Source organism: Acomys minous (assembly GCF_964271855.1).
Source record: "Acomys minous genome assembly, chromosome: 10".
Classification (NCBI taxonomy): Eukaryota; Metazoa; Chordata; class Mammalia; order Rodentia; family Muridae; genus Acomys; species Acomys minous.
In genome coordinates, this window is record NC_140491.1 from 61043659 (window position 1) to 61069262 (window position 25604).

At 56.3% G+C, this 25604-nt stretch overlaps 1 protein-coding gene across 2 annotated transcripts in view; it reads right to left on the reverse strand.

Moving 5' to 3' along the window:
- The window catches only part of RXRA (retinoid X receptor alpha), an 86208-nt gene extending 60964 nt beyond the window's left edge, over positions 1 to 25244 (reverse strand). For both annotated transcript variants that reach the window (XM_084798791.1, XM_084798793.1), the window contains exon 1: positions 25086 to 25244. In XM_084798791.1, the coding sequence (XP_084654917.1) occupies positions 25086 to 25113 (28 nt within the window). In that variant the 5' untranslated portion in view covers positions 25114 to 25244. The remainder of the gene's footprint in view (positions 1 to 25085) is intronic.
- Between the last annotated feature and the right edge of the window lie 360 nt (positions 25245 to 25604).

Sequence of the window (25604 nt, forward strand, 5' to 3'; positions counted from 1 at the left end):
GAGGGTCCCACAGTTCCTGCACTCCATGCCCTCTAGGCCTTAAGAAAGCTTTGGGCAACCACCATGTCATCCATTTGGCCCCTGCTGTCCCTGTATTTTGGACCTAGGCAAGCCTTTCCCTTCCCACTTCAATTCTGCCAAGTGGAGCCCAAAGGAGAAAAAGAAATACACAAAAATAACACCAGCAAGGCCAGTCTGGGCAGTCTCCGAGTCAGCACCACGTGGCTTTAACTCATTTCCCTTCCAGATCTCCAGGGGGCACAGGAGACCAGGACCCTGGGGCTGGAAGGGGCCAGAGATCTGCCCCATACCTCCCTGACCTGCTATGAGTGACCAAGAGGCAAATGGAACTCTGGGAGGCCAGCCAGTGGGTAAGTTCAAGTACACGAACGATGCTTGAACCTGGCCCTTGCCCTGGCCCACAGGACCCATATGCTGCTCTGTGTACCCCAATGGTGCCCAGGTATGCAGAGGGTTCCTACCTGCAAGGATACAGTAGTTCACCTCTGCTCTGCACCCCAAAGTCTGTCTACACTCTCAGCCCTGGAAACTCCACAGGGCTCTTTGAATTCTAGAATTCCAAAGCAGGACCCTTGACTCCAACAGAGGTTTCTGGCAACCTTTCAGCTCCTCTGTCCCCCACATCCACCTTGAGCTGGAAGCCAATGGGTTCTTGCTCCAGGAAAAAGCTATGCACACAGGCCCGTGGAATGGCAACAGCTGTGGCCTAAGGAGTGTGAGGGAAAATCTGACCCACATTTGGGCCCATGAGCAGCAATGAAGCAAGGTGAGCTCATGGCTGAGCTCAGCCCAGGGAGAAAGGCCTGGTGCCAGGCCCCACCCCAAGACTACTGCCTACACAGGCTGGACAGTGACCTGGGTACCAGAAGCCCAATGCACCTTAAATGATGCTGAAGACAGAGAGGGCAAGAAGAGCTACTTAGCCCGACAAGCCACGCCATGGTCCTTGGGGCATGCTCATCATCTATCTGCTCAACAGCACCATAGCCTGTGAAGAAGCATCACCAAGAGCTGCAAACGTGACGAGAAACAAAGTTACCATCCCTTAAGTGGAAGGCCCCAGGAGATCCTCAGAAAGGGCCGATGCCCCTGCCTGTGCAGCTTTCCAAGGTCACTGCTGAGCTCTATGAGCAGGCTCCTGCACCTTGGTCCACAGCTCCCCACAGCAGCACCTCTCATACGCCCCAGCCCCAGTCCACAGCATCTCGAGCACACTTCCCATGCTTGCTCCCAGGGAGGCCACTATAGGTGTTCTGAGCTGTCTTGAGCCTCCTGGCTTCCCACATAGGTGTGGCCTCAGATCCAAGAATGAACTGCATTCCAAAGGCACCACTGGGTCCCTCCACACACCCCAGATACCAGGTAACCCTGCGTTGAAGCATTCTGGTCCTCCTGTCCTAGAGAAGAGTAAAAGGTGCAAACAAGTCTCGATACTGTCTTACAGACTACCACACTCAGAACGCTCTAAGTGGTCCTGTTGGGCACATGGACACATGGCTACCAAGCACCTCTTAGAATCAACTAAGGGTTAAAGTGAGGAATACTTGTGACTGGGCCATACGAGACAGCGCTTACGTACATGGTGGTGGAGCATACGCGAGCACACACACACATTCCAAGCCGCCTCAGTCTCCTCTCTTCACCTCACCTGCCCACCACCAAGGGCCATCAGAAATTCAGATTCTACTTTGGGAAGACTTCGGAGCAGAACCCAGCAGCCCTTCACATCTATTTAAGAAGATAAACATACATCTCGTAGTAACATGAGTACCCTGTGCCCTAGCTCTCCAGACACTCGGAAGAGCTAAGCTTCTTGCCCTCCACCTATACTCCAGGAGCCAGCCCGACAGAAAACCGAAACTGGCCCTCCGTTCTGAGCAGACATCAGGCAAAGGGCTGAGTGTCCCCAAAGGGAAAGTATGACTGAGGGTTGGCCTCCTCTTGCCAAGCAAGTTGGAAGGAAGAGCTAGGGTCTGCAAAGCATTGCCGGCTGATCCAGCCCACCTGGATCAGAGAGAGGACACAGCCAGAGAGCGTGAGAGTCCTTTGTGTCCCTGAAGGGAGCCAGGCTCGTGTGAGTTCCCAGCTGACCACACAGGAATATGGGTACAGACAGGGCCAGCCGGCAGCCACAAGGCCAAAGCCACATTGTGTGCTGCAGGGGCCTAGCCCACACACCCTCCCTCTCAGTCAGTCCTGGCAACAGCCTACTGTATCACCAGGGAAGCTGACTCCAGACTCAAGCCCAAGTCCTGGGAGCTGCAGGATGCAGCCAGGGTGAGCCTGGCCCCACCAAAGCAAAACAAGCAGCGGCCAGCGCACTGAGCACAAAGCGGCAGGAGGCCTGGAGGCCCAGACGCTGCTTCCCCTCGCACGGCCTGCTGCCTTGGCAAGTGGCCACTGTGCCTGCTGCTGGACAGGGGCTAGGCAAGGAAAACAAGGCAACGCAGCCGGGTCCTGTGCAGCCATCTGGGGGCCTGAAGAAGAGACCCTATCACAGGAGTTAGAACATACAACCCTCCCTGCCCCCCCCCCCAATGCCTTACAGGTACCCAAGGGCCCCAGCACAGCCCTTTCCCATCCTTATCCTTCAGAGTCTGAAAAGCCACCTAGAGGCCAACACCTCTCTGGCCCCCTCTGCCACCTCCTACACACCTTCCCCCAGGGTTTTCCAGGCACCTATGCAAATTGAAGCTCCAAGGAGCCAGAGCCAGCTTGCCCTGCCCGCTGGACTTGCCAGTACCAGTCTCAACAGCACTCCTTCCTCACAGCCCCAGGCAGCCCCAAAAACCATACTGTCCTGTCCACAAACTCAGATTCCAAACACCTTCCCCTTGCTGTGCCCCGGCCCTGCTCATCCTCTGGGACCCTCTAGCCAGGCTGCAAACTAACATGGTCTCAACACACACACACACACACACACACACACACACACACACACACACACACACACACACACCAGGGCAGCCCGCACCAGGCCACGGCCTCTATCCATCACCCAGGGCTCTGCACCCACTCTGTGACAAAGCCCGCTCCACGTCATCACCTCTCATTCTGATGTTTAAAATTTCATTCACGGCAACAGATTGGTTATTCCATCTCGGCCTTAATTAAAGAGGGCCCCAGAACGACATTTTAAACAGCAATGTCATTTTCTAATTGACACGGCTCCATTACCAAGAAAAATACGCAAACCTGCCTGAGACAGAGTGCAAGCCCCTCCCTCACCCGCCCAGAGGAGAGGGGGACGGCATAGCTTCAATTTTTAATCTGCTGATGAAATATTCAGGGGCCACAAAAGGATAGCATTTCCCTGAGGCATGGGATCGCCGCCCTCTCCAGGCTTCCCATGTCAGTAAGATACCGAGTCAGGGTGATGGGGTCAGGGAGTCTGAAAGATGGGGAGTCCACATGGGTAGCCACCAGGACACACTTGGCCTGCACCCCACGCTACTGTCCCACTGTCAGCTCGTGTCTTTCTGTGTTTCCCAACAATACCTGCTTTGTGCAAGTAGACCACTTCAGCCCAGAGGGACTAGGTGTCTCCCCAAGGCCACAGTGACACCCACCAGGTCTCCTGGCCCATTTTAGTCCCTATCTAAGCTACGCGCCTTAAGTCCTACCCACAACAATCAGGACCCAAGGCATGCCCATTTCCCAAGCACAGCACTGAGAGCGCAGAGCCTGCTGGTCATCTACACCTCAAGGTTACACACGCCTGCACAAAGGCCAGCACGGTGAGTGCCCTGGTTCATAGTCAATGGCCCTGAGGTAGTGAAGACAAAGCTCTGCCTCTCTTGCCAGGCCATTACACGTAGACAGCATGCAGCCCCTGGTAGTGCCAACCAAGCCAAGTCCATCCAAGCCTGGCTGGACACTGGCTCGGACAGCCACCAGAGCCAAGGTGCAGAAAGGGTCGAGGCACTCGCCAGGACAGGGGCAGGCCCCAGCTCAGCCCCTCGGCCTCTCTCCCTTGCTCTCCACTCCCATCTGCTCCCACTTTTGCCTCTCAACCAAGAATAAAAATGTCCTGATGAGGCAGCTGTAGGCCACACAGCCAGACTGCTCCCAGAGACAGTGGTTACCTAGCCAGGGAGCTCCAGTCAGCAGGTGGAGCACAAAGCTACACCCCACCCTCCATGTGGCACTGGCTGGACCACTGGGTTCACTCAGAGGAAACCAGTACCAGAACCACAGGAAGAACCCTGGCAGTCACCCCAGGACCTAGCCATCAAAACACCATCAGCTGTTGCCTGATGTGTCAGGCTCCAGGCTGCCACCTCTAAGTAAGGACTCACTCTCCCCTTACAGAAGGGGAAACTAAGGCTCAAGGTGGTCAAGGGGTCACCAAAAGACACCGCTGAGAAGTAGGGGGATGGGGCAGTGAAGCCAATGCTGTATTGGACACATCATTCTGCAGCAAGGGCTCCCTGAAGCCGGATCTTCCCTCCTCTGTGGTTTCCACACGCAGTTTAAAGTGGGGGCTGATGTTGCCCAGCTGCCCAGCCAGCTCCAGACAGGCCGGTTAATCAAACACTCTCTAAATGATGCAGCCCAATGAGCCTGCCCAGCCATCTGGTAGACCAGCTTTCCCTGACCCTGGAGCTGATCAAGCTCTGAACAGAAGCAATGAGTCCAGGGAAGGATGAACAGGACCAGGGGGTGGGGGTGGGATGAGGGTTTGGGGAATGGGGGGTGGGGTAGGGAGTAGGGGTGGGGTTGTGGATGTCAGGAGCCAGCAGGCCAGAAGAGGAGGGAGGTATTAAAGGCATGAGGAGCAGCACCCACTGTCCACACCATTTCCACCCCCAGAGTGGCCTGCATCCGCTCTGCCCACTTCCCCAGCCAGCTAGGCTCTGTCCCTCCTCTCTGAAGCCTCCCAGAGGAACATCATGTTGCACACTCAGCATTAGGGGACTGAGACACAGAGTTGCACTTCTGAGGAAAGGGAGCATGCACATAAGTATGACTGAAGAGCCCAAAGCTGGATGTCACCTATACAAGGAAACCATCAGAGAGAAGTCACAGGGCTAAGGCAGCCCTGCGCCCCCCACACAGACATACTCCAAGATGACGGGCCCAAATGCACACACAATCCTGTACTAGCACGACTAGCAAGCATCTGGAGCCATCACCCTTCCCTGTTGCCATTGCAACCACTGAGGTGCACAACCAGGTGCACAGGCCACCCTGTCCCACAGAAAGGGGCTATCGGCCTCACCAAAGATGCTGGTCAGGATCACCAGCTGCGCCCTCTTCCTTCCCACCACCTGGTATCTCCCTGTCTACTCCCTCCAGGTCCCTTTGGACCCCAGCTTCCCTTCTACAAACCCCAGCCAAGCCTTCCACCCTTTCCAGAGCTATGCAAGGCTGGACCATCGGCAACGTACAAGTGTCGAGGCAAAGGCAAGGGCAGCTCGGGCAGTGGGAGGCAGAGGTTCTAGGTCAGCTAGGGAGCTGGCGTCCGCACGGCCAGGGAGGGGCTCCAGCGAGTTGAGTCAAACAGTAGCTCTGGTCCCTTCCTGGGCAACTGTAAGCATGCCCCACCAGGCAATATCCTCAGCAAGAAGCTGCCTTCTCTCCTGGGGGACACAACTAAGTAGCCTCTGATCCTCCACTCACACAACGTGCAGCTAGAGTCCCAGAGAAGCCTACTGACCACAGGCCAGGTAGGGGTCCAGAGCTGGGGACTGGAGGTTTGAGCTGTGCACTGAAACTCAGCCCTTCCTGAGGACTATGACCCCAGCCTAACAGTACTGGTCTCAGTATGCAGCATCTTCACCTCTGACCTCAACGGGCACAGGGGCACCCAGTGGCATCTTATGCCTCCCACAGAAGGATAGGCAGATAAGCCAGGCAGGAGCTAGAGCGCCACCTCAGTGGACAATAAGGTGGCCACTCGGGTTCACCTGAACACAGCCAAAACCTCCCCTGTGTGTCAGCCACCCATGTTCTCAGAGTTCAGACTGACCTAAGAAGGACAGTCCTCAAATTCGCAGTAGGCACAAGTGGCCAATGTCCGTCCCCAGGGACCTTTCTAGGCAACGGCCCTGTGCTCACTGAGAGTTAGTACATGGTATCCACAGCCACATACCCACGACTCCTACTACTACGTCACCAGTGGCCACTTGAGTGGCCCAGTCAGGTCATCAAATTTCCCACCTGACCACAGACACCCAAGTCACACCTCCTGGGAGGCCTCCAAGTCTCCCTAAAACCTGTCAAAATGCACTGCTCTCCCACTCAGAGCAGCTGTGCTCCAGCTCACGCACTTGACAACCTACCGTCCGCGTTCCCACAAATGCACCCCCAGCAGGCCCCAACTGTGTGGCCTCTCCAAGCCCAAGCCCCGACACACCATCGCAATCCACCAGCCCCAAAACACACAGCTGCCACACATACCCCCATAGCCTCTGGATTCACTCCTGGCATTGGTCTCTTCCTCATGAGCCTCTTCAAACAGAAGCCATTTGGCACCTTGCAACACCAGATCTGGCTCTGCTACCTCTAAGCCTCCCCCGCCTCCCCCGCCTCCCCCGCCTCCCCCACCTCCCCCCCCTCCCCACCCCGTTATCTGTTCTTTCCCCTAGGACCAGGGAGCCTCCATCTCAGGGCCTTTGCACACACTACTTCTCAACCTAGAAGACAGCTCCTCTCCGTCCCCACAGGCCTACGCCTTCTCGTTCTGTATATACCCTCTGCTCAAACGCCACCCGGAGGAAGGCCTTCCCTGGCTCCAGTGGCCAGTAACCTCTACATACCAGCACTTGACAATGCTCAGTGCAGGCTCCAAGCCATCCTAGATTAGTCACCGCTCCTCCAGAAGGTGCGGGACAGGTGACACAAAGGGTGGCCTGTCCAGCCAGGCCACCCAGCACTCCCCTGCAGCCCTCCTCGGCAGATGCCCAGGTGTTCCGGCTGCCCATCCAGCCAGGGAGATGGAGGGAGGAACGCGTCTATCCCTCAGTGTCCAGCCTCCTGGAGAGCAGGAAGCACCAGTCTTCTCGGAGCGCAGAGACAAAGGCAGGCTGACCACTGAGCGCCCGCAATTCATCTCGGTCAACACTGTGGCGGTGCGGCCGTCCACCAGGCGATTTACATTTTTATTAAATCACACGGGGAAATTAGAGACATTATTACTTGCCTGGGCTCCTTAACCCTTCCTCTGCCCATTCCCCACGCTCCTGCTGCAGGCTGTCAAGGGTGCAGGCTAAAGATCCCCAGCACCCACCTGGCAGCTCCACCGTGGTGGGGCAGGGGCCCCCGTTGAGGCTGCGAGCACAGCCTATATCACATAACTCCTCCAGCCACCCCTCTGACCACTAGGCAAGTCAGGCAAACAGGAAGGGTCAGGCAGAAAGATCTTAGCCAGGCCCACCTGCCCCCTCCTGTGCCCTATGCTGTCCTGCCTTAGCCTCCCCAGGCTCCCTGTGCCTCATGAGAACCTTCCTCAGGCAGGTTCCACAAGTACCTGAGGATGAACACTGCCCACTACTGAGGCAACACCAAGGAGAGAAGCTAGGCAGCTGCCAGGTCTGTGGAACCAACCCACCAAACTCCAGGCAGGCGCAGAGCTTGGTGGGCCCAAAGCACAGGCACATCACTGCCAGATACCAAGGGGAAACAAACCCTACACCGCTGGGCTTACAGTTGCTGGGCTCATCCCACCAATGCTCAGGACCACTAGAGAAGTGTCCTCCCAGGCCCCTATAACCTCACTGGAGACCTGTCCCCTGGAGATGTCAGATTGTGCTAGCATCTGCCCACTGAGGACACTAAGGTGACAGCCACAGGGTACAACCCACTAGACTCTGTCTTCTCAACTACCACTGGTCTAGAGCTCACCAGGAAGTAGCCTCAGAACAAGCCACGCCAGCAGCTATGCAGGCAAGGCCTCAGGGCTCCAACCCCAACTCTCTCTAGGCACCTCTGTCCCGCTGAGATGTGGCCACAGGGCAGACTCCCAGGTGATAAAGACCACAACGGGAGTGTCATTTCCTCTGCCTCCAGGCAGGGCCCATACCAGGCCTTGGCCTAGCACTGCACCTCAGTTCACATGGGAGTCACGGGAACGGGGAAGATGGGAGGAACCTAACCCAGCAGGGCTGCCTGGCGGAGGCAGTGTCCAAGTAGACACCCGTCAGACATGCTGCAGAGAGCGGCAGAGTCTGGAAGGCATCCATGGGGTCCCACGAGGAGTCTAAAAGCCAGGATTTAGCCCTGCCCTGTTCATCTAGGAACTGAGGACTCCACACCCACCTTCATAAGAGGAATCTCAGCTGTGGGAGGGTGCCTGGGTTGGGGTTAGACAAGAAACCTCCGGTTTCCCCCACCCTGTGGCTGCTGAGTCAGGCACTTGGGGCGGACCCCAATCACAGCCCCTTCCGGTGGGTGGCGGGTATTGAGGCAGGAAGCTGAACCCCAAGAGAGAGCAAAGAAGCCTAGCTGGTACCAGTCCATGCAGGCTGTAGAAGCTAGCTCTTCTTCCTCTATAAGCCCAGGATAGACACCCTCACCCAGAAAGGGACAGGAAAACTGAGGCCTGGAGAGGGGGAAAGAAGGGTGGACTTGTCCATGTGCTTGCTACAGGCTCAGGACTGTCACGGTCTCCACTAACCTGTACCTGATGAACTCGTGAGGCTGGAGATGGGGCTCAGGCCAGAGCAGCCCCCAAAGATACTGGGATGAGAGCAAAAAGCACAAGGGACAGAGAGGCCACCAACCAGGGGGAGGACATGAACAAAGGCCCAGAGGTGGGGATGCACAGGACACAGGCATTAGGTACATTAGGTATCTGGGCACAGCATCCAGGTCCAACACAAAGGCAGACCTATGTCCTGCATGTCATCCACTGGTGGGGCACGGAGGTCAGAGGGCTTGAGGCACCAGACCCATCCCATCTGCTGAACATGCTCCTAGCTACTGTCTGAGAGAGGAAATACTCTTTCCCACACTCACAAAAACCTTGTGCAAAGGAGGAAGAAACCCAGAATTAAACACCCTGGCTCAAGGCTGTGCTCAGTGCAGCGCTAGTGAGGGTAGGTCCCAAGGCATAGGGACCAGGCTGAGTAAGTGGCTCCTCGGGTCACTAGAAAGACCAGTGGGGCTAGGACAATGGCTTTACTCCCAAGTCCCTGTTGGGGCTACAGCCAGTACCAGTCTCCCTAGCCCTGGGAACCCTGCACTCCTGGATACTTTTAAAAGCAGGCACCCCAGATGCCCCCTTCAGAGAAATACTTCTCCAGAGGCAGACCTGCACGCCTCACCAGCCGCCTCAGTCCCATGGTGAATGCTGCCATCCCAGGCTACCGACCCATGAGCAACTCCTCTCCCTGCCCCTGGAACTAGGACTCAGCATTTTTTAGAGGCCCTCAGCCAGTACTCCCTACTCCAGGGCCAGAACCAAGAGACAAGCCCGACTTCAGGAACTCTTATGACCACTGCAGAAGTAAGAGCCCTGGCCCTCACATACAGAGAGATGAGAAAGCAAAGACTCAGAGAAGGAGACGTGCTGGCTGGGTACACATGCTGCTCATAGCTCCTCCCATGATTCCCGGGGCTCACCTATCACCTAGGATTCACATGCTGCCTAGGGATAAATGCTGCTCAGCCCTTTGGCCCACTGATGGTTCACACAACTCTGAGGCAGGAGCGCCCTCACTGCCACAGGCCAGGGCAACCTCATGGAAATCTGTAAGTTGATGGGCCTCTCTGAGAAAGACCTACACACACACACACACACACACACACACACACACACACACACACACACACACGGGTTGGGGGGTCCTGTTCTCTGGCCTCTAATCAAAAGATTACCTGACAACCCCAGCATCTACACACGCAGGCTCCGCCAGCACCACCACAGGCACGTGCCCTCTGAGGCTCACACTGAAGGGAAGCCACTATAGCCACCTATGCCAGCACCGATCCAGCCAGGGCAGGAAGGACTGGGAGGGAAGCTAGCAGACTCTGCTTCTACTGGCCAAACGCCCCAAACCTGATGGGTGGCCTAGCGCTGAGAGACAGTCAACTCCAGCCGCCTGCCTCTGGGTGGAGGCCACTGCCCTAGTCACAAAGGAAACAGCTTCCGGGCTCAGTGACACCTCTGAGCCTGGTCCTCCCTGTGAATAGGGCAACTCTCTCCCCAGGACTCTTAAGAGGCTTAGCAGGCTGACACAGAGAGAACTCAGTGAACCTGGTGTCCATAAAAACAGAGCCCTGCCCAGGCCTGGGAGTCACAGTGGACTGGCTGTCCCTTGTGTGAGCACAGCTCAGGATCTCATATCTGCCAGTCACCAGCATAAGCCCTGGCCATGCAGGAACGGCAGCTAACAGGTAGGACTCCAGCGCCAGGATGAGCTCTGCAGACCCATATCATAGCATACAATGCTGTGGGCCGGGCCAGGGCCAGGGCAGCAAAATCCACACAAGCCTCGGGCAGCAGGATACCACGCTCCTGCCCAGGTCTCAGCTGGGCACACAGCCGATACATTTCCCAAAGTCCATGCGTCACCCTGCCAAGAGCATACATACACCTCCAGCAAGAGCCAGAGGGGTGAGCAGAGAAACTGAGTCGGGCACACACTGAGGTCATCACCCACAGCCAGGGCTGCACCCAGAGTATGAGAAGGGAAGGCGTCACCTCCAACTCCAGCACCAGTACCAGGTGTACCGTCCCCAGGCCGTACAAACATGCATGTGAGCTCCTGTCCAGAGTCTGAGGCTTGGGCCAGGAAGCCGGGTAGAGACTGGAGGGTGGGGCCCATCTAAGCCAGAGTTGCTGAAAAGAGCCCACGAGGAAGTAAAAATAGGAAATAAAAATAAAATTGCTCTGACCAGCCCCAGTTGTTTGTGAAGGAAATAGGGTATCTCCTTGCCGAGCAAGGCAGGCTGGCTCCAGTACCTCCTAGATACAAGGCGTCCCCACCCCTGCTGACACCACCAGGCTAACTAGGCGCCTGGGACCCAGCAGGAAGTGTTGAAAAGGGGAGCCCCAGGGTCCTGGGTTCAAATCCTATCTCACCAGCTAACTAGCCACATGACTTCTCTGTACCTCACTGTGCCTTCAGGCATGGGGAAGGAGGTATTAGACAACACTACACCCGGCCATGCTGGAGCACCCTACAGCAGCCCCCCACATACACACTCTGTTCCCCATCTGCAAATACGCCCACTTTGCCTAAAGTGGACAGCTGAGAGGAAGGCACCACACCAGAGAGCAGTCTTCTTCCACAGCAGCCTGGCTGCCCCACCCGCACAGCCTGCCTGTAGCTCTCAGACCTGATTTCCTCATCACACAATGAGAGGAAGCCTTCCTTCCTACCCGTCCCTGCTGAGCCCTGCCAGCATTCACGCCAGCTCCTTTACACTAAAGTGTGCGCAACTGACCCTGGCTTTAGGCCATACTAACTCCTTCCCCTGGGGCACAGACCTCCCTTGGAGACAGAGCTAGAAGGCAGGGAAGGGCCATCGGGCCTTAGCCGGCACACGTCCCCCTCCCGGACAGCACCAGGCACCTTGTCACTCAATACAGACTGGCAGGGAGGTGCCTAGGGTGCCTCAAAAGGGAAATGTGAGTGCTATGAATGACAAGTGATGACTGCTGTCATCTAGGCCTAGGGACAGTGACCTGGGGACAGATACCACATGACAAGTCCCCATGCATGGACAGGGGTGTGCACACAGACACACAAGGACAATACATGGACCTCATACATGAACATAGTTATACACACATACAAACACACGGGGCCATGCACTCACTTGTGGGCACTACACAGATTCTCACACGTGGACCTGGGTATGCACAAAGACACACTCACATAGAGCCACATATACAGGCACTGCATGAACCGCACACATGAACACAGGTGTGCACAGACACACACATAGCCATGGAACTCATACATGGCCAACAGACTGAACCTCATGTATGGCACAGGTATGCACACAGACACAAGCTTACATATGGCTATGTACACTCCACATATGGACAATATATAAAGCCTCCCACATGAACAGGAGTGTACATATTCATGGATGTGTAATACACAGAAGTTCATGCACAGATACAGGTATGCAGACATATGCACACATGTCATGCACACTCAGAGGTAAATAATACACAGAACTTCATGCAAGGAAATAGAGTGCACACACATACAAGCTCACACAGAGCCATGCACAGTTGTAAGTGAACAATACACAGAACCTCATGTATGGACACACATATGCAGACATACACACATGTGGCTATGCACACGTATATGTGGTTAATACACAAACCTCATACATGAATACAAATGCATATACAGATACACCCACATAGCCATGCATACTCACATGTGGACACTACACAGAACTTCACATATGGACACATTGTGCACACTCACATATGGATGATACACAGAACCCCACAAATAGACACAAGTATGCACACAGACACACATGCACGGCCATGTATACTCAATGTGGGTAATACATGGAACTTCACACACAGACATGATGCAAAAGACACTCACATGAGGACTCAGATGTACACACAAAGGGTCAGACATGGACACAAGTGCCATCCACAGGCACATAGACAGAGTTCCTCACGCACAGTCTGCCTAGCACCCAGTTGCACAAACAAACAGGAGGGGCCCTGTGCTCACAGTGGCTTGGGCTCTAAAGGCCCAGGGGAAAGCCTGAGGTGGCCAGCGTGGCCTAGTTAGAGGCAGGAAGGCTAGAGGAGAGGACCACACACTACAAACCAGGTCCAGGCTTTCTGCCAAGTGGACTGCAGGCTGTAGACCCTCCAAACCGGCCAGGCCCAGGTCCCCAGAAATGAGGTAACAAGCGGGGACTGAGGACAAAAGAACCTTCCTCCCTCTAGTCCCCCAGGCCTCAGCCCCATGTGCTAACTGCCAGCCCTGCTCGGATGCCCACGAGCTGACAACCTAGGTCCCCCAGTCCCCAAGTTCCCACACCAAGTGAGGAGGCCACAGTAGGAGGCGGATGGCTACGGGTGACAACAATCACAGTGTTGTTCTCAGGAAGGCAGCCAGGGAAACCTAAGGGAGGGAGGAGATGGCCAGCAGGCCAGCAGCCAGGAGGAGCGGAGGGGTCTGGGGAGAGAGGCCATTCCAGGAGTCCTGGTGGAACCCGAGCTCTGGGAAGAGAGAGCCCCTGCCTTCTCCCCCTTACCCCCCCCCCCCGCAAGACTAGCTCCCACACCACTTCACCCACCAGTCCCAACAGGTGCAGAGCCCCACAGTGTCTCCACCATGCAAGGCCAAGCATGAGGACTGCACAGCCCCCTCTGATAATGACTTCACAGCTTATCAGGCATGTCCAGGGCCACGTGTGACCAGCAGCCACCCTGTGAGTGCTGAGTGACCATGTGTCCAGCAACCAGGACAGGAGACACAATAACCATCCATGAGGAAATAAGTTCCCAAGCCACCAAGGACAGGGAGGCCATGTCATCAGCTCACCAACACCAGCTTGCCGGCCACAGCTTCGAAAGCTGGAGGTCCAAAGAGTACACATCATCACCAGTGAGTTTTCAAGGGTGGCATAGTGACCAGTCCCGTGACTCTACGACCTGGAAGGTGTCAGCCTAGGTCAGAGGAACCGAAGGTGTCAGCTGGGCTGGGCTCTGACCCATAAGCCAGAAGCAGCCTTCCGATCCTGCTGCCAGGTGGACAAGATTACATCTGACACAAGAAGGTCCCGCAACTACAACTACTACAAAATCCTCCCTTATAAACCACAACATCAGCTACGGAGAGTCAGATGAGCCAACTGGGCCAAATACCTGACCAGCTACACCCACAAGCACCTGCCCAGAAAGGCCTTGCAGATAACACTGGCTAGGCCAGCCAGGGAATGTGCCAGTGCCTACAGCTCTGCCTCCCAGACCAGAGAGGCATCATGGATACTCGTGAGGCACGGAGCAGGCCAGCCCTCCTCACAGGGGTCATCAGATGCTGGAAAAGCTTGCAGCTAAAGAGGGCATCCTGAGGCACCAAGCTCTCTGTAGGCTATATCATCGTGCACATGCCCCGTCCAGGGCAGTCAACCTTCTCAAGCAGTCCAAAACCCACAGGCAGTGCTGTCAGGGTCAAGTAGCCAGAACCACAGGGGTCCAGGCACCCCTCGGTACCCCAAGACAAAGCCAGGACCATCTCCCCCCTTCTTACTTGTGCCAGACCTGGGAGCCACCCTGCTAGTGGTGGCTTAGCCTGTGCTATACAGAGCCATCAAGACAGAGCCCATCCAAATCTGACTCCAGCAGCATCCTCTAGACAGCCGGAAGGGACCTCCTCTCTCCTCAGCCCTGCCCTGGGCCTTCCCTACTTGTTGCTTAGTAACCAGCTCCACCTGCTACTACACCTGCCTTGGCACCTGCCCCTTGTATAGGAGCAGAACCTTCACCACATGCCACCTCCACAGGCTCTACCTCCTAAGGGATGCAAAGCATTCAGACCCCAGTGTCCTATGACCTGCCTCTGGCCCTCTGCCCTCACTCACTTAGACCTGACCACCCCTCGCCCTGCTCTCCCTGGTCAATGCCCTAGACATGTCTGTGACCACACAGCTTGCCACTCACTGGCCTCTCCAAAGCTCCTCCTGAGCACATGGTCTCCTACCCTGCATTTCTCTACATCCTGCCAGAACCCCAGGCTTTGCCTGCACGACAGCTACAGGAAAAGCCTTGCGTGTGCACCCCACAGAGGTCCTCCATGGCTGGGTACTAACGGACCTGGCTCAGCTCCCTAACCCCTTGTAAGAGCATCACTCAGTAGGCCAAGCTACAAGAAACCAGCCCATCTGATTTCTCTTTGGGATTGAAGTTCTGAAACTGCACCCGCTCAAGCTGTGGTCAGAAACACAAAACTGCTCGAGGTCAGAGCCAGGGGACACCCAGAAGTCTTAAAGCTCATCACCACAGGGGACAGCACACTGCCATCAGATTTGGGAATGGCAACACCAAAGTCGTCTGCTCCAGAAGCCAGGGAAGACACCACGTTAATTCTGAGGTAGGGGTTCTGCAGAGGCATTAATTCATTCCGTAAACATACTACAGTGTTTATGGCACATAGCACTGGGAATTCTGCAGCAAACAGCCCAGGAGCCACCTCCCCTGAAGGACATGGTGTGCAGAGCCAGCCCATGCAGAAAGACTCAGGTACCGGGCCCTCGGAAAAGGGCTGAGTCCAATTCTGCCATAAACTGTAAGGATCCTGAAGGGCAGCACAAGCGTGTGCTTCCTGACTCCGCCAAAACCAGGTGTCCATCCCGCCTGTCTGTCACCAAGGAAACCAACTGAGGAAGAGAGTTACACACCCAGAATCAGAAAGGATACGCAGCGGACACTGAGAAGCAGCCCTGAAGAAGCTGCAGGGCCTGGAGACCCAGCCTTTCTAGGTCAGGTCCCCATGGTCCTAACATCAAAGTGGTAGCAGGTGCCCTGAAATCATGCCCAGAGAGAGACAGAGACAGAGACAGAGACAGAGACAGACAGAGAGAGAAGCTCTGCTCCTCTGGCCCTGGTACCCAGTGACTAAGGTCCCCACCTCTCAACTCTCCTCAACCTTGATCCTAGGCAGAAAGTCCAAAGCAGGGAGGGTGGGGGCAGCTCCGCCACCTCCCCTGGACTCTGGTCTCAATCTGGTCCTCCAGCCAGCAAGGAGGGACAGGGCCAGTACTTCTTGTAGTCTCCTGGGCAGACGACACCAAAAATGCCCCTGGGAACAGAAATGGGGATGGACCAGAGATGTGGAGATTGACTGACTGGAGGGGAGCCTTATTGTTCAGAACGGGCCTGACAGGGCCGCTTACCCCAAAGCTAGCACCCTCCAGTGAGTAATGACCTACAGTGGGCCACCAGGGGATCAGCTCAGGGGGGCTTTGCAGCCACCACACCCCCACCAAGCCTGGGCTCAGCCTCCACTCCACACAGAGTTAATTGTTCCCACATTAGCCAGCCACACACCCACTCACACACACACTGACATGGTTCCCACGGCACACACCTGTGACCCAGCTAGCAGGAGGCAGGCCAGAGAAGTAGGCAGCTGGATCTTTCTGGAACCCTTCAGGGGAAGCTATGCTCATGCTGGCCTGGGTATCTCATCCCTAGACCCTTAGCTGGGGGTCCCCTGTCTCCCTGGGAAAGGTCTGCTTTAATTCCACAGCCTATCTAGAAAACCTGTGAACTGTGATTCAAAACCTAACTACAACACCTCCATGAAGCACTCCAATTCCCCAGGCACCTTAAAGGTGACGCCACTAAAGATGAATTTGCCTGTGGTGGCCCCCGTAGCCCTAGACCAAGACGCAGCACTCACTCACCACACAGAGCAGTCTAGTTACCAGTAAGTATTACAAAGAAGCCGAGTGGGAGAGAAGGGGGTGAGAGGTAGTTGGTGGGTCAGGAGCCACTACAGAGCCACCTGACCCCAGATGTAGGTCATACTGGGGTAAACTTGGAACAATGGAAAGGCATGAAAAGCTCTAGGTAGGGGAGGTCAGAATCCAAGGAGAGAAAGCTGGTCCAAATTTAGACTGACAAGGAGTTGACTCACTCATCTGCAGGCCTCACGCCCCTGCCCTTCCTCCACCCCTTTCTTAGGAATCACAGTATTTGCAACGCATGTTCCTTACCCTCTAATGTCTTCTCTGATGTTTCCAGTTCAAATCCAGAGCCATGCCTTTAATCTCAGCACTCGGGAGGCAGAGGCAGGTGAATCGCTGTGAGTTCGAGGCCAGCCTGGTCTACAAAGAGAGTCTAGGACAGCCAAGGCTACACAGAGAGACCCTGTGTCGAAAAACCAAAACAAACAAACAAACAAACAAACAAATCCAGAGCCATGTCCTGCCCCACCACCAATCGCTGGCTAAGAACCTATGGCTTCCTGGGGTCTCAGCGACACCCCAATCTGATTCTTAGTTCCCTCAGCTGGTCATTCCTGAAGAGCTGGTCCCCAGCTGTGCCATATGACTAAATGGCCACCAACCTAGAAGAACAAAGCAAAGGAACCAGGAGGGAAAGGCAGAGGCCTCAGGGTCCAGGAGAAAGAGAGCGCACGAGCACACTCTCGTGCACGAGCTGTTTAGGGACACAGACGGCTGTGCAGAGAGGACCTGGACAGGGCAGAACCAGAGGCTCAAGAGGATCTTCCCCCCAAAACAAAAACAATAGCAGTTGCAACATCTCTGAAAGACCATTCTGTACAGCTAAGTGAAAAGGGGGCATGCAATAGACACCAGAAGTCTGAAGGGAGGACACTCTACCCAGGGCCCTAAAAGAGGGCTTCAGTACAGAGCCTCACCTCTCTGTCTTACCTCACAGCCCACCCATGGTGACATGGAGCTGAAGGAATGGCTTATGCTGTCGATGGCACACGCTGCATGGTACCCAGTGCTGTCTGGGGAGCACCTGTCTGGTGAAGCATCTGGACGCCAGACCTTAGCTTTCCAAAGGATGAGGTTATGTGGCCCGGCCAGCCCCTTTCCAGAGCACTGGGCATCTTCCAAGCACAAGCAAAGCCAGAGGTCAATTCCACCAGCTCAAGTTAGGCAACACATGTTTGGCCCTACCCTACAGGAACTCTCAGAAAGAAATACAGGATTGAAGCTGGCCACTCGGGAGCCACACGATCTAAGCAGGCACTCCACCTGGCAGCCCTGGAATCCCATCCCACAGCCCCTATAGGGAAGCTGACTGACAACAGGCAGAGACACACTGAAACACAGACAGCCTGATGCCACCCTAAGCACAGAGGGCAGTGGGTAGCCTGTGTGGGACGCTAGCTAGCCAGCAGACAATGGGGAGGGGTGGCCACCAAGCTCCTGAATGCCGCCAAGGGCTCCACTTCAGAGGGCCTGGACAAACCAGGCAGCGGTACGTTCTGAGGCTGCAAGCAGCCACTCAAGCCACCTGGACTGTCACCGCCTGACCTCTGCCCCGGGCCAGCATGGACACTTAAGCTAAATTGGTCAATTATGGGATACTTAGATCCCTCACGGGGCTTCCCAGCCTCCCTGCACTCTGGGCTGAAGCACCAGGAAGCTGGTTGAATCAGTAACCTCATTACAGCCCGCGCACACCCAGTGGCTTTGAACTCCGCAGGGCCTATCCACAGGCACTGCAGGATTTACACACACACACACACACGCACGCACGCACACATGCACGCACGCACGCACGCACACATGCACACACGCACGCACACATGCACGCACGCCAGACAGACAAACAGGAGGGGGAGAGAAAGAGCCTAGCCTAGACTCAGCCCAGCATGCTCCCCTCCCTTCTCGCTCAGGATGCTACACCCTCTTCTGACAGTCATCAGCACCAGCCCTGGGCTCCAAGATGCTGTCTGGAAAACTTGGGTCTGACCAATGGGCCAGCAGAGGTCCAGGGAGGCTAGAGCAGGATCTGGTCTCCATGGGAGATAAGACATTAGGCCTCTAGTTTCTCTGAGTCTGTAGCCCATCTGACAGAACTTGGCTCTGGAACCAGGCTCGTCACCATGAAGGGCAGACTTGAGCCTGGGCAAGGAAGAGCCCTAGCTACACACATCTAGACAGAGTCTCAGTGCTGACCTCTTCCCCGTGAGACCCCAGTGTCCCAGTGCCAAATCCAGAAGCTTTTTCTTCACCATGGCCCTCAGGGCCCCCACAGAGTAGGCTCCCCCAAAGCCAATGTGGTCCCTAGCACCATCAGATACACTGGGCCTGCCTGTCCTCCCAGACCAGAGCATAAATTTATGACCAATGACCTGCTCCATCACCTTTCTGGGAGACCCTGACACCACAAGCCCCAAGTCTTATGATACATCAGCTAATATGTTAAGGGACTGCCCCTAAGGACAGGCCAAAGGCGTAAGTGCAAGAAGAGGGTAAACTACAAGGAGCGGGCAAGAAGTGGGGTCCTCTCCTCGATCCTCAAAAGCAAGGCCACGAGCCAGAAAATGAGGAGACTCTACAGGCCAGTCCAGAGGTCAGCCTAAGCCTCCAGGAAGTCTGTAGGAGCCCCTTCCTCAGCCTGGATACTGTGAGCCCAACAGAAGCTCCACAGCCAGACAGGAGACACGTCCTCCTTAGCCCCACCCCACTGACTCCAACCCACCACTGCATAGAAAGGAGGCCCTGGGCCAGCTCTATCACCATGACTCTTGCAAGCACCCAGGCCTGCCTTTCAGCCTCTGGTCGGGCTATCCTTGTCATGCGCGCCCTCCTCCATGCGGGCCAGCATGGGCTGTGCCCAGCAGGTACACCCTAAGTGCATGGAATGGAGGCCACCCACAGGCCTGGGGCCTCCTTAGGAAGAACTCAACACAACGCTGCTAGATTCCTAAAGCCCAGGCCACAATGCACATGTGTGCATGCATGCTTGCATGAATGCATATTCTAGACAAAGGCTCCAGACAAAAGCAAGTCCATGCCCTGACCTGGGGACTAAGTGGGGGCTGCACTCTTCGGATCACCCCCCTATGGATCTGGCAGAGTGAGACAGAGTAGCCAAGCCACTGGGTCTTCAGCTAAAAGGTACCACTTGCTGTCTCCTACCTCCAACCTTCAGTAGCCCAGTGGAGCTTGGTAACTTCTCCCAGCATCCCAAGATGCTCTCAGCTTGGCAATCAAGGAGTCTCTACTCTCCAATGAGTCTTGAGGAAGGAGGAGAAGCCTCCCAGGGTCAAAGGTCCAGAGCTATTACCATGAGACCTCAGATCTGCCTGCCAAAAGGCAAAACATTGAGCCAAGCGCAGTAGCACATGCCTTTAATCACAGCATTTGAGAGGCAGAGGCAAGTGGATCTCTGTGAGTTCGAGGCCAGGACAGCAAGGGCTGTTATACAGAGAAACCCTGTCCCAAAAGAGCCAAGAACAAACAAGCAAACAAAAGGCAAACAGCTACTCAGCCTAGGGATGGAAGCAGAGCTCCTGGGGAGCTAGACTGGGCTTGGACCCCGTTCTTGTAGGCAGCTTCTTGAGGTGCTGACGGAACAGGACCTGTGTGAGTTACAGAACAAGTTTTGGCCCAGCTGAAGATCAGGGCTGGGCCTGTCGGAAATCAATTTACAGAGCAGAGAACCACACAGAGCCATTACACTGAAGTGCCAAGGCAAACAGACCCTACCACGGGGTTTCCCATCACTAAGTAAGGCTGCCCCTGGGTCACCCATGAGGTCCTGAATTAAGTGGCAGGCACCCAATGGATACGTGTTAGCACCCTCTCCAGGTGGGCAGGTCCTGAACAGGTCAGAAGAGATTTTAAAAACAGAGGTTGTGAGAAGCAGCCAGACCCACAGATCCAGGTGAAGTTTAGGAGGCCCTGGGAGGCCCACAGCACTGGCCTGCAGCCTCATGGTGGGGTGGAAGGCAGCACCAGGTAAGTGGGTGGGAGGGGGGGCCGTGTGCGTGTGTCTGTGCACACCCAGGCCGCTCCCCACACCTCCTGGGCCAATTTTATTTAGCTGCTTTCTGCTCCGTTTCGCGCTCATTCATCTGCTGAGCTAGACAATTGCTTTGTAACTCTAGGGTGCAATTTCCCTGTCTGTGAGGCGCTGGGGCACGACTGCTCAGAACATCTCGCACCAGGCTCGGGTGGGTGTGCTCACGCGCAGTCCTTCACTCCACCAGACTCGCTGAGCCTTGGGGAGAGTCACGCAGCAGCTGGGGTCTGTCCAGGGAAACCTTGGCAGCGGACACCCAGCCAAGGGTTGCAGCTGTATTGCCTAGATGGCCACTTTTCACCTCTGCTCCCACACCCAGTGGCACTGGGGATTCTCAGGACAGTGTGGGCTCAACACTGGTAACCCGGGTGACTCCAGGCAAAGAGGCCCAGAGATGTCCTGGAGATACAGGCCTTACCTCGGGAAAGAGAGAATCACGCCCCACAAAAAGAGCTCTGTAAACACCCAACCAGCCTAGGACAAAACAGGCTACATGCCCATCAGCCTTTAAAAACAAGGAATGTGTCCATTTTACAGATGCAGGTGGCTAGTATCAACTGTCCAGCTGCATCTGTCCATGAGGGACCTCTGTGGCTGTGAGAGAGAGCATGGCCATGGAGAAGAGACAGAATGGGAAGAAAGAACAAGAACACGCCTTAAGCCCATGGGCATGCAGACAGTCCAATGCCCCCAACTCTTCCCCAGCACTGAAGCCAGCCTGTTTTGAAAAGCTTAGCGGATAAGGTGCTTGCTACCGCAGACTGAATTCGATCGCTGAAACCTACATGATGGTGAAAGCAGAGGAGCAACTGCCAAAAGTTGTCCTCTGACCTCCATACAAATGCTGTGGCACATGTGCCTGTATGTACACACACATACACACACACACACACACACACACCACATGTGCGTATACATACACACAGAAGCAAGTGTAATGTTTAAATTTCTTTTAAAAAAACATCATTGAGACAAAGGTTTGGAAGGTGAGACCCAAACGGACACAGTCTTGGGGACACACTCTTGGCCACAATCCAGATACCTACAGTCTTGAGAGCCAGGACACCAGCCCTCATCCAGGGCCTGGCTAATGGCCAGTCCCCATGAAAATCCAGTAGCCAATCTGATACCTCTAGGCCCTGCCGGGCTCATAAGCTTTAGGTCTAAGGAGCAGGGAAGGAAGGCAGGTCTTGGCTTGTCCTGGCCCTAGGGCACCCACAAGGTTTTAGGCCTACGTCTTCAGCTAGCTGAACCAGGACCACCAGCCCAATTCTCTGCAGAGCCAGGCCTCACTCACCATGGAGACCCTGGCACAAACACGCTCCTACATGCTCCAACATAGCAAGACCCCATACTACTAGACCTCACTGACTGGTGAGCCCAAGACTCTCTCAAACCACCTTCTATGCAGCTTGATTTTGTCCACATATGTGGACAGCAGAGCCTCTCTGATATGCAGAGCAAGCCCTTGGGTGGAGAGACACAGGCCTGAGCACCCCTACGGTGACCACAAAGTAACAATCCTTCTGGACCTCATCCTTTCCTAGAGGAAGGTGTGAGAATGGGGTGGCGGTCCCCACTCCGACAGTCAGCTTGCAGGGCAAGGGCACCATGTATGGTACTAGCCACTCACAGGCCACTAGAGGGGCCTCCCTGAGGAAGTGTACCTAGCCCCAACCCTGAAGGACATGCCCAGCTGGAAGAGCCGCCTGGGCCTTGGCAGACCTGGGAGCCAGCCCACGGCAGCTGCCCCATGTGATCAAGCTGCAGGCTCAACTCTGCACCCCACACACCCCAGTGTGTCTGAGAAGTGCAGACCTGAGCTGTGTGCAAAGCTTCTCACACTTGCTGAGGCCTTCCTGTGGGCTTAGCTTTCCTAGCCCACATCTGAGACAAATGCCCAGCACAATAGTCAGTGCCAGCCCAAAGAATAGAAGCAAGTAAGGCCACCACCACAACCAGATCACCATGAGGGGGGTTACTTTTCTCACCCTAACACTTCCTCAGTCGATAACAGAGTCCCCTCCAGGGTTTCCTAAAAACAAATGCCCAAATCAGTAGGCAGCCCAGGGGCCTAACCATGAACTGCCTCGTCAGGCCCAAGCTGGACTCCAAGCCCAGCCTCCTGAGAGTCATGTGACCCTGTTATTTCGGGACGCCCGGAATGTGCTCTATTTTGGGTCACAAGGGCTCTGATGTTACTGAAAAGCCCCCTCACACAGGCCTCAAGCTCACCAGGTCCCCAAGTACCACACAAGAGGATTGGTTGGAGGCCTAGAGCCCTGCTTCTAGAAACCTGTTACCCTCACAAACAAATGGGCCACTAACAGCTGAGAGGGTCAAGGCAGACTTGAGACCTTTGGACTCTGCAGGCTCAGCCTTCCCATCATCCAGGCTGAAGGCAGCCGTTACCCCAATCCCCGGGCCAACCAGCATAAAGGAAGGCCAGCCCTGGGCAGCAAGGCCAGGAAACAGGGGCTGCCTGGGGCAAATTCCCCAACCTCCCTTCCTTCCCAGATCTGTCCCATACTGATCAAGGCTTGGAGGGCACCTGGACCACCAAACCCTACACAGTGCATGCTGGGAAGAACCCTCAGTCCCACACCCCAAAAGTGGCAGGGTAGTGAAGAAAATATGGCCAAACTTTCCTAGCTACTTCAAGTCAGACCCAAGCAGGCAGTGGGGACCTTGGATGAGCAAGAGCCTCTGACACTCAGCCCCCAAGAGGGATTAGGCGGTGTTGACAAAAAGGCTTAGGCAAGTAGCAGCTTAAATGGACCTTCAACTGCACTGGACTTCAGAGCTGGTCACAAGCTTAGTAAAAAATAAAGTGTAATCAGAGCCCAGGACTCACCACCCAGCCCTGGGGCATGGGCTGCCTGGGAGGCTGCAAGTTGGTCCCGGAGCCATCATCACTCTGTGAACCCAAGACTCTAGGTCTCCTGGGGGTGGGGGGAGGTGGGGGGACAGCAGCTCTAAGACACAACTCCTCCTCATGTAGACTCAGGCCCAGCCACTGCAACCTCATGGCCAGTTCTGTGTCAACTTCTAGAAGGGGCTCTGCCTCTCCTGGGGTGTTGTTCCCATCTCAAGACCTAGCCACAGTATTGCCAGGCCTTAGCCATGTTCCAGGCCAGAGACTGAGGAAAGCATTCCTGTCCTGAAGGGCCCATCTCTGTGTGTACATGTAGGCTTGGGTGGAGGAGAAAGGTGTCTTCACCAACACCACACCAGGCCCCACAGCAACAAGCCACAGTAACAAAGCCTTCTTGTCGGGCCGACTTTGGCAGGGGGTTCCAATGCCAAATCCGCCTCTAAGTGTGCGCCTTTCCCAGCCACTTTCTCAGCTGCAACACTGACGGGAGTTTACAGCCTGGGAGTGAGACCCCCAAGCTCAGGTGACCCCCCTACCACTACTCACAAGGTTGTTGGATCTGAAGCTTTGACAAACTTGAAACACTTCACCGCAGTCACTCTGCAGCAGACCTGGGGCTAAGGGGGATGGGGGGGGATATGCCACCTCCCCAAATCACCAAAGGTCCCAGCAACCAAGCTGGGTTCTAATCACTCCTCAGCGGACCCAAATGGCACCCCAACCCTCATAGGGGTGGGCAGGCAGGCAATGATCATCTTTGAGCTCCGTCCATAATCAGTTGTCCTGATTTCCATTCAGCACAAATTCTTCTTCACCAGCCTGACAGCCTGGCTGCTGTCCTCACCACCAAATTAATATCCTTCCCGGAGCTCATTTATAAAGTCTCCCTACACTGCTTCCCTCTGGCTCCGAAAACCCCAGAGAGAGTGAGCAATGGGTGGGTGGGGGGCTGGGGGGGCCTCCAACCCTGCTTGGTTCTACTGGAGTTGGCAGGCTGTCTGGGGCTGAGAGCTGCTGGCGGGAGGGTTGCAGGACGAGAAAACTGGACACTTCTGCCTATGGGCTATCTTCCCCCTAAATACCAGTGAGAACAACCAGGGGTGCCAGAGCATGGGGCCCCAGTTCTGGATTTGATGCTTCTGGTCAGGGGCCCCTAAGTGACTGTGCCCACCTAGGTTTGGTCGGCTGTCGGGGAACGGCAAGATCGCAGACTCCGTCCTGGGCGAACAGACACCCAGGGGCCAGCGGCCTTCTCCAAACGGCAGCCCGACGAGCCGGGAAGAGCAGTGGCCTCCCGGAGCCCAGCGCGTCGTCCCCATCCCAGTGCCAGGGAGGCCCGGAGCCCTCCAGCGAGCGCAGAAGTTGCTCCTCCGGCGTGGCCGGGTTCCTGGGCGGCTAGGGCTGGGCGTCCCCCGAGGTCAGAGGACGCACCGTGAGGGACCCTCTCTACGTCCCGAACGAACCTGCCGCTCGCGCCAGCCCGGCCGCCCACTCCTGCTCCCCAGCAAGTCAGAGGCCCGGCACCCTCGCCCTCTCTCGCCGCGCGCCCGGGCCCGGGAAAAGTTGCCCCGTGCCCACTCGCCTCCACGGCCCCTGCGCGCTAACTCTCGGTACCACCACCGCGCGGGGCCCAGCGGGCCCGGCCGGACCCCCCGCGCGCGCTGCGCACGCGCCCCCGCCCCACCGGCCCCGGCCCCCTCCCTCGCCCGCGCCCGCGCCGCCGCGGCCGGCACTCACCGAGCGGCAGGAAATGTTTGGTGTCCATGTCTGCGACTAACTCATGCCCGGCCGGCGGCGGAGCAGCAGGGCGACAGCGCAGCGGCCCCCGGCGCGGCCGGCCCGGGCCCGGGCGGCGGGGAGCCGGCGGCGGCAGCGGCGGCGGCGGCGCGCGGAGGCCGCGGCGCGGCGAGTTGTTGCAAAAGTCGCCCAACAATGTAAACTACTTGTGCCTGCGCGCGCTCCGCGCGCGCCTCCGCCGCGCGCCCGCGACCCGCTCCGGCCCGGCCTGCAGCGGGGGGAGCGGCGGGGGGCCCGCGACGGGCGCGGACTCGGCGCAGCGCCGCCGCCGCCACTCGCCCCGCCCGCAACCGGTGCGCGCCCCGCCCGCCGCTGCCGCCGCCGCCGCCGCCGCCGCCCGCGCTGTCCGCCGGGCCCCGAGTTGTGAGCGCCCTGCAAACTTGCAAGTTTGCGTCTGCTAGGGGTTCCAGGAGCCGTAGGGCGGCGGCGTGGGAGGAGGGCGGGGCGGCGGGCAGAAGC